The following is a 15480-nucleotide window of genomic DNA, read 5'->3' as shown; positions in this document are numbered from 1 at the left end:
CTTCAGCACATATCCAATCATATCTACTCCACTTCTGCCTGACTTGTGCTGTCTTATTAGTGAAGTGGCTGCAAATGTTATTGGTTGTAGATACTATGATCAACACCTGACACAGTGGGTCCAGTAAAAGTAAAAAATTACTTTAATCGAGAAATCGAGAAACGAGACAATCAAACAATTAATGAGAAATGTTGAACAGCAGAAAGAAGATGGAGAAAGAATAAATTGAAGGCCGAATATCACATTTTCAAAGATCTTATTCTCTTGGTGTTTTCCCTGTTGCTCTAAAGATTATCGTTAAACCTCTTCTGAAGTGAAGAAATGTAGATGCCCCACTTCTTAATCACTACAGACCAGTATCCAATCTGCCGTTTTAGTGAAAAGTTTAGTGAAGCCTGTTTTTAATCAGTTAAATGATTTTTTTGAACTCCCACAATACTTTTGAAAAATACCAGTCTGGACTAATTTGGTCCAGTCATTGTGCTGAGACAGCACCAGTCAGGTCCAATATGGATATGAAAAAAAAAATCCGTATTAGTACTACTTGACTTAAGCATAGTGGTGGTAGATCACAGTTCTTTTAGTTTGGCTTCAGAGTCTGATTGGCTTTTCTTGTACTGTTTTTAATTGGCCCAAATAGACATTTATTTTGTAACCCTCGATGAATTCTCATCTAAAAGCTATAAAATAAATTGTGGGGTTCCTCAATGTTCAATTTTTGGTCCTACACTTTTTAACCTTTGGAAATGTCATCGGGAAGCAAGGCATAAATTTCCAGCTATGCTGATCACACACAGGTTTTACATTGCCACAAGCCATTCACACATGGAAGCTAGGCCACCTGCTCATTACGAGCATTAACACACTCACAGCAACTTGGTTCAGTATCTTGCCCAAGGATACTTTGACATGCAGAGGCCTGCTGAGGCCAAGGATGGAAGCACCAACCTTCTGATAAGTGGACCACTGCTCTACCTCCTGAACCACAGTCACCCCAGTACTTACCTTTGTTCCTCTCATCAGTGTCGGTGGAGGTCAGTAGGGGAAATGTGGTGTATTGCAATGCACCAATTTTTTTAAGAAACATTCGAATCAGTATCTGATGACAGTTGTCAGGGACAAGAGTGTGTGGATGGTTGTTTATTTAGTCATGACTAATGTCAGTTAGAAAAACTGTAAACTTGTAGATGTTATTTTTTTTTAGTTTTCTGGTGAGTGAAACATTATGAGTTGAAATGATGTGTTTGCTATGGACTACATATTCTAATTTATTGATGGTAACCCAAACGTGCTAGCTGTGTCAAATTCATTGTTGCATTTTTCACACCTTACCTTACCTTACCCACCATGAAAAAGGGACAGTGACTCTGAATATGACACCATCCTTTGGATTCACCTTTATTTGTATGGTAGGTTCATGAAGAAGAAAAAGTAAATACATTTAATGAATCTTCTCTTATTCCTGTTAATGTTGATCTCCTCCAATTGTCACAGCATTCAAAGAGCATAACAGAAAGTAAAAATGCTTCCATAAACATTGACGTCTGTTTTATTTAGGAATACATACAAGCTATTACAAAGACATAACTCCAACAATCAATGAGTTGAGAATGAAAATACACATGAAAACAGAGTCAACAAAAGATCATCAATCACATAACAGCAGCAGTCCTTAGCACAGCCCCCCCCAAACCTGTCCAGCGTCACTGTGGTATCAAGACACTGGTACAAGGATTGGGAGTGACCAGACCAAGAAAGGTTCGAATGAGGACTGGCAGCACAGATTATACATATTATAAGTTTGAGGCTCTTCAAAATAAAGCAGAAATTTTTTTACAAAGTCTGGCAACATTTTAGAAGATATTTAGAAGCCATTAATTGGCAAAATTACTAGCTAACATGTTGGTTTCTAGTATGAACAATTAAAATAAAACACAAGATAAACAAAAATGTAAAACATGAAACGCATGTAATTCCAACAAATTTAAATTAGTTTCCTAAAGTATTAGGTTAGTTTAGTTCTCTGTCTGCATTGTTGTGTGCATGCTTACCTCCTGCAACACAAAGCCATTTCCTCCCTGGCAGTGAGGCGTCTGCTCTCTCCCACTCTCATTCATCTGTATTTGAAGCCTTCTCTGCTCTGATCCCTGCCTTCTGCCTTCTTGTCTTCTTGTGCTCCCTATCCATATTCCATTCCTTCTATCTATCCTCCTGCACTGCCCCCATCACTCTGTCTCACCCCCAACAAATCACTGTTTATCTGGGGCCAATAGGGAGGCAGGCAACAGGGTGAGGCACTTCCTCTGTGACAGGAAACTAACAACAAACACCCAGAAAACATGAGCAGGGGGAGGAGGTTAATGAGAAAGGGAGAAAAAAAGAGATGCAATGTTTGATGGCTCTAAATAGAGGTCAGAGAAAGGTCAGAATTAAATGTCTGTTGTTTATGTTGATTTCTAAAATATAACTTTACTTATACTACTATGATTACATGATTTATCATCAAGTTTCACTGATCCATCATTTTGTTGTTGAGTATGCTCTGTATGGTTATGTGCTACTGATGGCTGATTAATGAGAACTGTCCTGGGCATTCCTCCAGTAGTAAAGCTTTAGTATCCTATATTCATGTACCTATTGATTCCAAGTGATGGGGACAAAGTCAATACTTTCAATACTTGGTGTGTGTAAAATGCCTTTACACATTTACACATTCGCTAAAGCTAAAATGAGGCTTCAGCAAATCATGTTGGTATTCCAAAGTTATAGTTAGTTCACTGTGTGTGTTTTTACAGGCACTTTCTGCTTGCTGAACTGCAGTTGGGAGAAAGAGCCTACCTGCCATCTACATAACAGAAAGCATTGTGGACATAATGATGGACCCACAGAATTCAGAATGGATTGTAACTGTGTTGTTACTTTTATTAGAGAGATTGCTATCACCAGGCCCGCCCACATGGTGTTGCCTACTGGTCGTCACATGTAGAGGGATCTGCAGAAATGTTGTCAGGGGTTAACCTCTGATACCTGATGGTGAGGAATACACCCCATCTACGCAATGTGTCCACATGCTATCATTGTATGGATAAGCCATTGACTGTCATTCTTTCGGCTGGCGATGTTTTGAGCAGTGATCATCCAGTGACATTCACAGAACAGCCACAGCCAGGTGTCCACAGCTCCTTTTCTTCCCACTGCGGTTATGTGTATTTCCTGACTTGCTTTCTGCCATCTTTCTCTCACTGTTGGAGGTTGAATGAGCATTCCAGGAAAAACACATCTACCCTCGCCCTGGATATATTATATGATAAAATGTTTTGCCTTGTTTATTTTGCACTATTGGCCAAACTTATGTCTTGCCTTAAATTGAGCAGCTGCTGTCATTCTTTGATATTCATGTGTTTTGCACGTTTATGTAAATGTCTTCACCTAAGATAACATTAGGATGTAGGTGATTATTACCCTAGAAGCATGAGAAAAAAACTTAGAAATATCAAGATATCCTTGATATGTTCTTTACTAGTTGCTGCCAGTAAAGCTGATTTGTGTTGAAGACAGAAAGAATGTGCAGCAGGCATCGGGATGGGAAATGATGGTGAGCTAGAGGGCAGGATGCTGATGGAGTGATAGTGACAGGCTCATGTTCAAAGAGTGTAGATAAAGAGAAGTGTTCCTGATAATTGCTGGGTGGGCTGCCTGTGGGGGATAGTTGTTTACGAAGGAGGTCTAGTCCCACTTATTATCTGCCATAGCATCCATTGCCAATCCCACCACATCATTAACTCCAGACTTTGTTAACTGTGTCACCATAGAAACCCAACAACCTCACTATATATGACCTTATATGGACTGGTCCGGACCTGCTGGTATGAACAATGATAATTGCAGGGTCATCAGGGTGTTTATAGCTGTACTGTGTTTATCTGTACAAGAAGATGTGACTCTTCCCTGATTACGCTTATCATGATTAATGTTTTTCTGTGTGTTCTTTTCTGTGCCTCCATTCTGAAAGAAAATCACTCTATAGAAAGCTTTGGTGTTTTCCAGGAGGTGCTTTGAACAACTCTTGTCTTTACATGCATAAAAAGTGTAGAAACGACTGCCATTTTAATCCCTCCACTGTGAATGATGATTTTGTAACCCTGCTAATCACTGTAGTTCTTTGTAGCCAGCAGCATTTCATTCTGTGCCTCTACTAGTTGGGGCTTTATTTGTGATGAGTGTAGGGATCTGCTAACAGAAAATCCACAGTCACATAGGCAAATGCTGCTTTTGAGACACAGAAATAAACAATACATATAAGGGAAACACAGGCACTGGTTCAGAACATAGCAGTTTTCTCAGCAGGTAGCTGAAAGTCATGGTGCACGGTCTAGTCAGTGTTTGTCATTTACAAATGTGGAGCACCTACACAAAAGATGGGCCCAACTTCACATATGCATGTTATGCTGCCAAAGCATAATCAAATTTCCAGAATCCTCTGCAGAGACTGTTAAATTCTAAATCCATCTGTCTGCCTGTCTGTCTACAGCCAGCCATTAAAACATACATGTTTGAATGTTTTGCTTACTGTAAGCACCACAAAAGCCTTTAAACAGCATACTGTATGTGATACCATTATACAGAAATTTAAATTTGAGGACATTTAAGTGAGAATCAAAAATTTAAACACAAACCATAAAATATGCAGAAGAGAGACAAGAAATAAAGGTGTGGCCAGGAAGAGTTTGCTGGATCATGGTGGTGTTTACATGTAATTACACAACACATTTTAACCCTTACTGTCAGCGAGTGGTATACTGTTAACAGTTCTCGGAGATTGCCGCAAAAGCCCCTTATCAGAGGCAAAGCGAGCGACGACTGGTATGTCTGCCTTTTCAAAGATGTGATCTGAGATGTGCTCAATAAGCAACCGTATGTTAAAGAGGACTACAACCAGAGGGCGGCAGTATTGCAACAAAAAGGATTCCATAAAACTCCAAAGAAGAAGGACAAAATGGAAACGGATGTAGAGCAAAGAAGAAGAAAAAAGGAGGAGAAAGAGGTGGCTCTTGGACAAGGGAGAGGTCTTTTTTGAACTCTGTAGAAAGAAGACCAATTTAAATCTGATAAAATGACACAGATTTTGGATTTGCAGTGTGTGAGTGTGCAAAGGAAAAATATGATGCGCTAGATGTGGGGGAGAGCATGAATATGGAAAATTTGGAGAGGGAGTGGGGTGCTGTAATGGTGTAGGGAATCACAGTGTAGCTTATTGGGCATGTGGAGTGCTCAAAAGAGAGACCGAGGTGCAACAGATAAGGCTGAAAGAAAAGGTCTCATATGCTGAGGCAGTTAATTTGGCAGGACAGAAGGACTATAGGGAGTGACCATTACCAAGTCTGGACTAAGATTAATATAGAAAACTTGATGACTGCAGAAAATTCAGGTGGAAAATGGATGGGCGAAATTTCTTGAAAAAATGGGACAGATACATAAGTCAGATTAATGAGGGAATGAATGAATGAATGAATGAATGGAAACACTCGACAGGAAAATAAAACAAGCCCTAATACTGGCTGGATTAAGATCCATTTCCAAAACTAAAGGCGGCATGAGGAGGAAAGTAGTACCACAGTGGGACGATAAGTGTAAGGAGGCAGTAAGAAATACTGTTTGGACGTATATACTGCTGAATTGTATGCTATTCTGACGGCATTAGAGTGGAGCAAACAGGTTAACTGCCACTGTCATTTGTTAATTTTTAGTGATTCAGTGTCAGCCCTCAAAGGCATCAATTCAGGCTCAGCCAGATGTCATCAGGATTGGCTATATGATATCTTGAGTGCTAAATCAAGAATAGTTAGATGGGAAAAATGTGTTCAGGTGTCCTGGGAAATGAGAGAGCAGACAAGAAGAAGCAGTCAGAAAGGGATGTTGACGTCAGTATTAAATTATCAAAATTAGAGGGGAAAGTAGTGTGGAGGACTATGACTTAACAGTGGCAACAGCATTGGGATAACACAATAAAAGGGAGAAATTTCCAGAGTGGGTATACTAAGAAGTCAAGGAAATAAGAGGATAAAGCAAGTGATACTAAGCAGGCAGAGAACTGGGCACAGCAACCTTAACAGAACACTTTTCATCATAGGAAAACACTCAACAGGCCTTTGCAGTCAGTTTCATGAGGCAGGAACAGTTGAACATATTCTTATATCATGCTGGAAATGTATTCATGACAGACAGGAGGAGGACAACGTTAAAAGTAAGAGGAAGAGAGGAAATCTCTCCATAAAATGGATAAAGATGGCGAATGAATCCTGAAGGTGGCAGTAATGAAACATCGTGGATGTCAGCTGCCGTAAAACTTCAAAGAAGAAGAAGAAGGAAACGGAAGCCGAAGCAGGAGAAGAAACGACGAAGTTACCGTGTCGATGGTTTGGTGCTTGATAAACAGTTTTCTTCCTCAGGTATACCCTTAAAAAGCAGCGCAGGTAACGATCATTACGGCTTATAAAAACTCTAATGTGATGTTTTCTGAGTACGTTAGATCTGTTAATCTGTTCGTGTATGTTTATATTTAACGCTAGCAGCTCATGTTAGCATCTTAGCATCAACGCTCACAGCCACATGAACTTTATTATTTTTCCATCCAGCACTAGATTATCTGATTAAAATAGTAAGTGCAATGACTCGCCATGGAAAGAACTGCACGGCCGGAGCTGTCTACACATACCACGAGAAAAAGAAAGATACAGGTGAGAACCATATCAAGCTAGACAACTGTCTACCAGCTGAGCCCTGCTCAGAAATTGTCGCCCTTAAAGCGGGTACCAGTAAATATAAAACTTGAAATACATCGATCGATTATAAGATTTTAAGTGCTTCCCTATAATTATTTGTAAGTCAGTTGTGGCCAGTGAGCCAGTAAGAGCCACGGCAATCACTCGACACAATGATGCCCTATTTCCTTTTCATTTTTTTTTTTTTTTACGATCAAAATGACCACAACCAAAATGTTTCTCACTGAGTTTGTCTTTGCAGAAAAAGAAATCATGGTATGTGTGTGTTTATTTGTCCCAATAACACCTCTGCTATCAGCTTGCCATCATTTTTAAGCAAAACGGTGATTGCACCTGATCATGCATCATACCTATGTGTTTTTTTAATTTGTGTTTAATGAACTGGATATTGCGTTCAGTCATTTGTGCTTCACTGTTGTATCTGTCTGTTTCTACTGTTTGAGTTTATTGATGTTAGACCTTTTATGCTGCCCTCCTTGCCAGGTCACTCTTCAATCTCAGTGAGGCTTAAATAAAAAAAAATTACATAAAGAATATAGATAAACTTTTTAAGCGTAATATTTTCAGGTAGATAAATTTAAACAATGAGATTAGGCCTGACAGTCTTTGATCCCTGTCATATAGACAAGATTTACACAGCATTTCAGTACACCATGTAAGCATGCCGTTTGTGTCTCTCCTCCTGCTCAGCGGCATCTGGTTATGGAACACAGAGCATTCGACTGGGCAAAGACGCGATCAAAGACTTTGACTGCTGCTGCCTGTCCCTGCAGCCCTGTCAGGATCCCGTGGTGACGTATGTTTCTGTCTCGAACACCAATGTGCACACACTTGAACATAGACATGCTGTATAACAGGCATGTCAAACTCATTCCATAAAGGGCCGTGTGGCTGCAGGTTTTTGTTCTAACCAAGGAGGAGCACACCAGGCCAACCAAACTACATCAAGGGATCACTTAGTTATCAGCTGAAGACTGAGATCAGCTGATTAATTGATTCCAGCCTGGTGTGCTCCTCCTTGGTTGGAACGAAAACCTGCAGCCACACGACCCGTTATGGAATGAGTTTGACATGCCTGCTGTATAAAATACTGTATAACCGTAGCATGTGACCATACATGTGAAGATTGTGTCTGTTGCTGTCAACAGTCCAGATGGATACTTGTATGAAAAACAGGCCATTCTTGAATACATTCTCCACCAGAAGACAGAAATTGCCAAAAAAATGAAGGTAAGCTGCATGTCTTTTTCAGACTACGTCCACACTACATTGTCAAATACTCTGCATCCTGTTCTCTTACACAGCAATCACTTTCCTGCTGCTCGCCACTTTGCTTTCATTGTTTTGGAAAGTGGATCCTGTCCTTTCAAATTACGGGGAGCGAGCTTTATGACAGACACAGGAAGCCACCACCATATTTTTATCACTTTTATTATTATTCATGAATTACAAACATCACAGCCTTTTTTGCTGTCGTTGTCTGTTGTGTGTGGCTGGAAACTTGGGATCAGGATAGAGATAACATAGCAAAATATGTTGCATTGAGTGTGATAGACTAACTGAGAGACCTTCACAGCTTGAAGAGAAGACAGCAATGCTGCATCAGATATGTGAGAATGAGCAAATCATTGACTTTGTAGTAGCTATAAGGTGCTGAAAACAGACAGACTTCTATACACCGCTGTGGTGTATCCTGTCATGGACTTAGCTGACATGCTGCCCTGAATGTGTTCTAACACCTCTGGATCAGCTCTTGAAGCTCAAAAACCAGCCTTCCTGAGTGACACTTCTTACTGGCACAGCACTGGCGCAAGACAGAAAGCATCAACTCCAGCCAGCACTTGGTCTGACATCGTCCTCCACAAAAGCAGATCCAGCAAGACATCAAATAAGAGAACACCTGCACTCACTCCGTTACCTGAACTGTCATTGCAAAACAAGTATGACACACTGGCTCTTAACGATGAAAGGTGTGATAATACTACGAAACTAATCACACTGCTCAGCAGTAAGGCTGACCAAAACCAAAAAAATGCCCCAAAACCATCGCCAGGCCCAGGGGCAGAATAAATCCATCAAATCCCCACCTGTCTGTTATCATCTCTACACATCTAACTGAGAGATTATCATTCAAATTGGATCTGTAGACATTCTAAGAAAGGAAACTCTGTGGTCCTGAAAAAAAACTTGCGCCTTCTATTGGAGAAACTGAGCAACTGTCAGTCACAACACGTATTACTAATAGGCCCCATTTCAACGCTGGGAAAATAAATCTTTCAGCTAGCATTGTAGTGCCTCACTCATGCGATAAAGTTTATTGACAATGTCAACATATTTCAGAACTGTAAAGACCGCTTTAAGTATGATGAGATGCATCCAAACACCACTGGTTGTAGACTGCAGTGCCAACCTATGTCATGTTCTCAGCATGACCAAACCATACCAAAACAAGAGTGCTGTAGCTATAGATGCACTTGCTAACTGTCTTTTGACAATAAATAAATGGATGACTAATAATTAATTCCTCATAAAAGTTAAATGAGGACAAAACTGAAATTTTAGTAGTCAGTACTAAAACAAAAAGAGAAATGCTGTTTAATATTTTGGGGATATTAACTCCCAGGATTAAATCTGAGATTACAAAATGTACACATCAACATGGTGACGAAAACTTCATTTTTCCACCTGTGAAACAGAGCTGCAGCACGAGCATTTATTAATCAAAAAGATGCAGAAAAACGGATTCATGTCTTTATTTCAAGCCAACTTGTTTACTGTAACTCACTCTCACTATTTAGTTGTCTACAGGTAAAAAAAAGAGACGTCAGCTCATTCAAAACCCAGCTACTCAGCTCAGCTGTCAACCAGAACCAAAAGGAGAGAGCACATTCATTCATTTCTAGCTGCTCTGCACTGGCTTCCTATAAAGCCCTTAATGGGCTCGGACCGAGCTACATTGCTAACTCCATTCTTGACTATTTGCCTTCAACACTGCAGTGGTCTTCTGTTGGTTTATTGGTGGTTTCCAGCAACAGAACATCAGGGATGCAGGATCATGCCTCAAAGCATTTGAACAATGCTATAGGTGTCAGGGAAGCTAAATATTTTTAGTAGAAAGCCAAGAACCTATCTCTTCTCTTAAGCCTTTAACTTTCTATGGCTTTCCTGATGCAAGCCTGAAACTTGTCTAATGAATGTCAGCACTAGCAGAGATCTCTGTTCACAGTAGAAAACACGCACAACAGAAAAGCTATCAGAATAATTCCTGATTTCATGTTCACAGCGTTGTCTGACAAAGGCAACGTGACAACAGGTTGATCACAACATCAGTGCTGCATGATCAGTGTGTTGACAATTAAAATCTGTGATCACAGAAAACGTTTCAACCTCTTCATCTTAACTTTGCTGCCACACAGCTGACTGACTGGACAGCACACACAGCTGCTTATTCTGACTTTGTACACTGTGCAGCAAAATGGAGTCATAGGCTCATTCTGGGTGAGAAAGACATTTATCAGCCAGTCAGTTGATTTCTACTCGCGGGTCTGTATTGATGTGTTGAGGGTTTTTTAAAATATAAAGTATATTTTTAGTTTTTGTTTTTCAGAATTTGTTCATGCTATTTTATGCAGATATATCTTTAATTTTTGCTTCTTCTTTCTGTTGAATATTATTACTCAAAATTCAGAGTACTCAGCTGTGTTTTCCTCCTCTCATTTTTTAGGCATATGAGAAGCAGAAGCAAGCACAGAGGAGCAACAGCCAGCTTGAGTCGAAGTCGGTGGAAAGAGAGAGGGTGGAGAGGTTTAAAACCAGGGAGAACAGCATTGTGTCCAAACCCATCAACCCATTCAGATCTGGTATGTGTCCCTCTTATGACAGAGACGTGGCCAAAATGACATTGCCATCTAGTGTGGACAGAGTGTCTGTGTTAGCTTTTGCACATAGCACCGGTCTGTTATTATCTGAAAAGACAACCACAAATAGTGCAGTTTATTACTTCAACATGCGTTTCACTGGCAAAAGGACATTACTCATGCATCTGACACCATCTAAACCTTATTCCACACAAACATTTTCTTTCTTTGCGGGCATTTGTCATGGGCATGGTGTTTATACTTGCATACTGTTGTACAGATGAATACCTTTTGGTGTTTGGAAATTGCTCATAAGGATGAATTTTTTTTGTCAGAGATTTTGACTGATTTGCTTTGATTTTCCCATGAGGTCTGACTTTGAAGGTTGGCTTTAAAATACATCCATAGGTACACTTCCAGCTGACTCAAATGACATCACTATCAGAAGCTTCTAGAGCTATGACATCATTTTCTAGAATTTTCCACCTGGTTTAAAAGCACAGTCAACTTAGTGTATGTAACCTTATGAGCCACTTGAATTGTGATAGAGTAAATTATGTAAGGGATAATGAGGACACGAGGTGTCCATTATCATAAACGAATGGACGACGCGGAGGTGTGAACCGTCCGACGCGAAGCTTCCGGAGGGAAGTCAGATGATTGCTTAATGTTATGTTACGTTACAAAGTATCATCTCAGAGGACAAGTGCACCTCTTACCGCTTGTGTTTGTCCAGAGGATGATGCGAAAATTTGTTTCAAAGAATCAAAGTCCACAGATAGTTTCCTAAATTGTTTTTATTGCTAGAAACAGCCTCACTCTGATCATTAAATGGGTATCAAGCAAGTAAGTCAATCGTTTTTAGAAATATTATCCACAATTATCAAATTCACCAAATAGGTTAAATGAAACTACAAAATCACTCATGTTTTGTGTACTTTCTTGCCGTTGTGATAAATAAACTCTGAAATAACGTATGTTAACGTATGTTCTGAGTTTCTGTTGCCACGGTTACCAACTAGCGTTTGAGCCAGCGCAATAATTTAGAACAATCAGGCTTTTTGACCGGAACTTCTTTTACAGGTGTCCTATAACACTTTTTAATGGACACCCTGCAGCCAATCAGAATCGAGTATTCACCCAGACCATGGTATAAGTGTAAAATAAGCTGTCTGTAAACAATAGTTGGAAAATTGTTTGTGTTATGCACTAGTCCAACATCCTAGCCATCTTTCTGAAACTGCGGTTTAACAGTTGTTTTAATGACTTGAACCTAAGTGTGTGTGAATGTCTGACTTCACTGTACATGTTTGTCATTTGTAACAAATCAAACTGCTTGAAAATTCAAAGAGTAATGATGATTTTAATAGTGAATAGACCTCCTGCCTTGACAGACTTACTCTTCCTTACTGAGGTGCCCCAGAGCAAAGCCCTGAAGTAGTTGTTTTAAGTAGTTGTACTGGAGAATACAACCATGTCTTCATCTTATCCCAGTTTATTAATCGCTTTACATTTCACATACTTACAGTCATAATCAGAACAATTATTTGTGAAAGTAAATGCATTTGCAGTGTTAAGTGGGTACAACTGTTTTTCCCCTTCAGGGCAGAACAGAGGAAGTGAGAAGGGCAAGACAGACAGCAGCCCAGCAGAACCCTCCACTGGTTCAGCTGCCACGTCCAGCCAAAGCCTGCCCAGTTTCTGGATTCCTTCTCTGACACCAGAATCCAAACCCACCCTGCTCAAGAAACCAGTGAGTAACTTCTCCTGCCATGTCAGGTCAGGGCAGTTGGAACTGATTCTTGCTCAGGACATTACACATCTTTACAAAAGGGGATTCAATTCATAGAAAATACTGTACCTGAGCATTCTTCTGTCTTGCTCGCAGCACATTGGTGATCAGACTTGTACCTTTTTCCATTAATCTGATGCTAATTCAACAAGTTGGTCTCATGGCTGAATAAGCACACTGATCACTTTTACACAAAAGTCATGAAGGCAGTCTAATTAGCTCAGCCTGAAACACTTCTGTATCACTTTCAACATGGCACAAGTCTGAAAAGAATGCTGTCAGATTGACATAATGGGTGCAGTAGCACAAGGTAACATGCAGAGAAAGAAGGTATTGTCTCATCTTTTATAAGCAAAGAATACATTCCGTTTAATGAACAACAAAACTCTGAAAGAGCCCATTTTCTTTTTCAAATCAGATCAGTCTATATAACCAGGGACAGCCCACAGGCCACATCCAGCCTGCAGAACATTCATGAATTCAGTGACCAGAAGAGAATCCATCACTGGTTGCACTCACCAGATCTCTTCCATCCCAGCATCAGACAACATTATTCTTGTGATTAGTGGCCCAATAACATAAAAAATCATTTTTACATAGCTTTTTTCTTGGAGCAGACATTAAAGAGTTAAACTTGAATCATGCATTGTGTGTGTGGTTGGAGTTCTTGGCAGGGTCACATTTGCTTTAAATGTAGATGGCATGGTATTCTGTTTATTTGGTTTATCTCTCTATTTAATGTTGACACTGTATTAAAGGCTGAAGTCAGTTTGACCCAGGATCCAAATATCAAAATCTCTTTGGCTGTGACTGGCTTTCCACTGCTGGACCGTTTTTTAATGCCTCTCCTTTTCTCTCCTCCCCTTCTGTCTGTCAGAGTAAGGCTGTGTTATGTCCCATGTCAGGACGACCCATTAAGATGAACGAGCTTATCACAGTCTGTTTCACCCCGCTGGACTCGAGCCTGGACAGAGTGGCCCTGCTCACCCGCCAGGTCAGTTTGCTTCATTACCTTGTAGTCCACCATCACGCAAAGTGCTCAGAGTTAACAGCTTGATAGTTGTGGGCAGATTTGTTTTTTTTAAACAAATAATTGGTACTAACTTACTAAAATACCATAACCAAACATGACAGCTAATATAGATTTAGGCAATCTAAATTGTGCAACCTTAACAATGATTTATCCCACTGACCTCATGAAGCTCATCCAATAAGATAGCAGCTTAGCTATCCAGAAAGTTAGCGACACCATCATACGTATAAACTATTTACCTCAGACTGATTTCATTAGTTTTTGTATACAGGGACGATACCGATACTAGTGCTGGGTATCAGGTCTGATACTGTGCTCATGTATTTGTTATCATAATCATAAAACTAGTGCAATACAACCACACCCAGTACTACTTGATGGCAACGCAACGTTAACCTCTTGTCAGTTCAGTGGGTATGCATGGGAGGGGAGTATGTATGGGAGGGTGTTGGCAGTTTGGACATATTTTAGGATAAGTGACGCTGACAGTAGTAGAGCAGACTGCATGCTGTTGATATAATCCTGTTTTCTCTCTTCAGGACAGGTATGTATGTGCAGTAACCAGAGATGTCCTGGGCAACAGTGTTCCCTGTGCTGTTCTGCGACCCTCGTGAGTACAAACATCTCTACCTCCATTCTGACATTCAGATGTTACATGTTCTCTGAGGCCATAACTGAAACACATTGTGCTGTGTTCAGGGGTACTGTGGTAACTCAGGAGTGTGTGGAGAAGTTAATCAAGAAGGACATGATTGATCCTGTGACTGGAGACCAACTGTCCGACAAAGACATCATACCACTGCAGAGGGTACGTATTTTTCTCTGTAGGGGAAGGTCATTTCAACTATCAAGAAGTCTTTGATTTGAAATTGTTTCATTGATTCCCAAAATTCTATCTTGTACATTGGATTTAACAATCTCCCAGCTGAGGAGACAGACTGAAGGTGCATTTAGACAGCAAGCAGTTGCTGCTACCACATCCATTGTTACCGATGTTGTTGACACCATGGAGACAGAGGGAGCTGTTAACTACTGTTTTTCCTCTTGTTAACATGCTGATGCAGGAAAAAGATTCCCTAATGTTTTAGTCTCACACATTTATCCAAACTCTATTTGTACTCAGGTGTGAATTTGTTGCATAGTGTTAAATTGGTTCTGATGGTCTGTCATGTTCTGACAGGGGGGGACTGGCTTCGCTGCCTCCGGGGTTGACCTGCGTGCCAAAGAGGCTCGTCCAGTGATGCAAGTGTGACACTGTAGGATCTGAAGACTGGACAGCGTTGTCACAAACATGTTCTGTACGTCCTGGCTATAGTTCTGTGACGTGTAAATGGGTGTATTTTTGTAACATATTCCTCCCAGCATGTCCACAACTTTCAACTGTTTTGATGGCCTTTGTATATTTTTCTTGTTCTCATGGGTAACTAGCAATTGTATTTCTTTTTTCAGTCTATCATAGATGTTTTGTCATTCATGTGAAACACAATTCTTTCCTGAATGACATGTCTATCTTTAAAGTTGATGATGGCTGCAGAGCTGATTATTGGCAGAAGATGCCGCTTTTCAAGGACCTTTCTTTACTGTCAGGTTGCAAACTTTATGGCTCTACATAGGACTGGTCTTTTGATAATATTCATTGCCTTGTGCTCCAGAATGTATGAGAAGTTAAATTCAAAGCTACAAGAATAGTTTCACAGGATTTAAGCTGGTGATAATAAAGCCTCTCCAAATGTTATATCCTGATAAATGTGTCTCATTTAACTGATGTTAGTTTAAGCTGCTTAGCTGCTGTATGTGATAGTCAGGGCCAAGCTTTACTGCATATTTGTCATAGTAATAGTGTGTGTGTGTTATGTTAATGTATTTGAGACTCACTTTATATCTTTGACTGCTTTCATCAAAGTCAGCACACCTAATTGACAACAGTAGACATGATGTCAGGGATCACATCTAAAGAGTTTCAAGTCATAATCATTAAACATATGGAAACCAAAGGCTGGCTGTTTTTATTTCAGA

At 40.1% G+C, this 15480-nt stretch overlaps 1 protein-coding gene across 2 annotated transcripts; it reads left to right on the top strand.

Annotated features, from left to right (window-relative positions):
* The first annotated feature begins 5230 nt into the window (after positions 1-5230).
* LOC121620527 (nitric oxide synthase interacting protein) lies at positions 5231-15467 on the top strand. 2 transcript variants are annotated; one of them, XM_041956599.1, is made up of 10 exons: positions 5231-6449; positions 6636-6737; positions 7473-7578; positions 7931-8012; positions 10507-10642; positions 12244-12392; positions 13309-13425; positions 14004-14074; positions 14164-14272; positions 14645-15467. In XM_041956599.1, the coding sequence occupies exons 1-10, from the start codon at positions 6293-6295 to the stop codon at positions 14714-14716; spliced, it is 1101 nt and encodes a 366-aa protein (XP_041812533.1). In that variant the 5' UTR covers positions 5231-6292; the 3' UTR covers positions 14717-15467. The 2 variants fall into 2 exon arrangements, with proteins under 2 accessions (XP_041812533.1, XP_041812532.1); XM_041956598.1 differs by having other exon boundaries at positions 5233-6473; positions 14645-15466.
* The last annotated feature ends 13 nt before the right edge of the window (positions 15468-15480 follow it).

Source organism: Chelmon rostratus, chromosome 17 (genome assembly GCF_017976325.1).
Source record: "Chelmon rostratus isolate fCheRos1 chromosome 17, fCheRos1.pri, whole genome shotgun sequence".
Lineage (NCBI taxonomy): Eukaryota > Metazoa > Chordata > Actinopteri > Chaetodontiformes > Chaetodontidae > Chelmon > Chelmon rostratus.
Note: the sequence above shows the minus strand (reverse complement) of the source record. Positions and strands in the feature narration are given on the sequence as shown.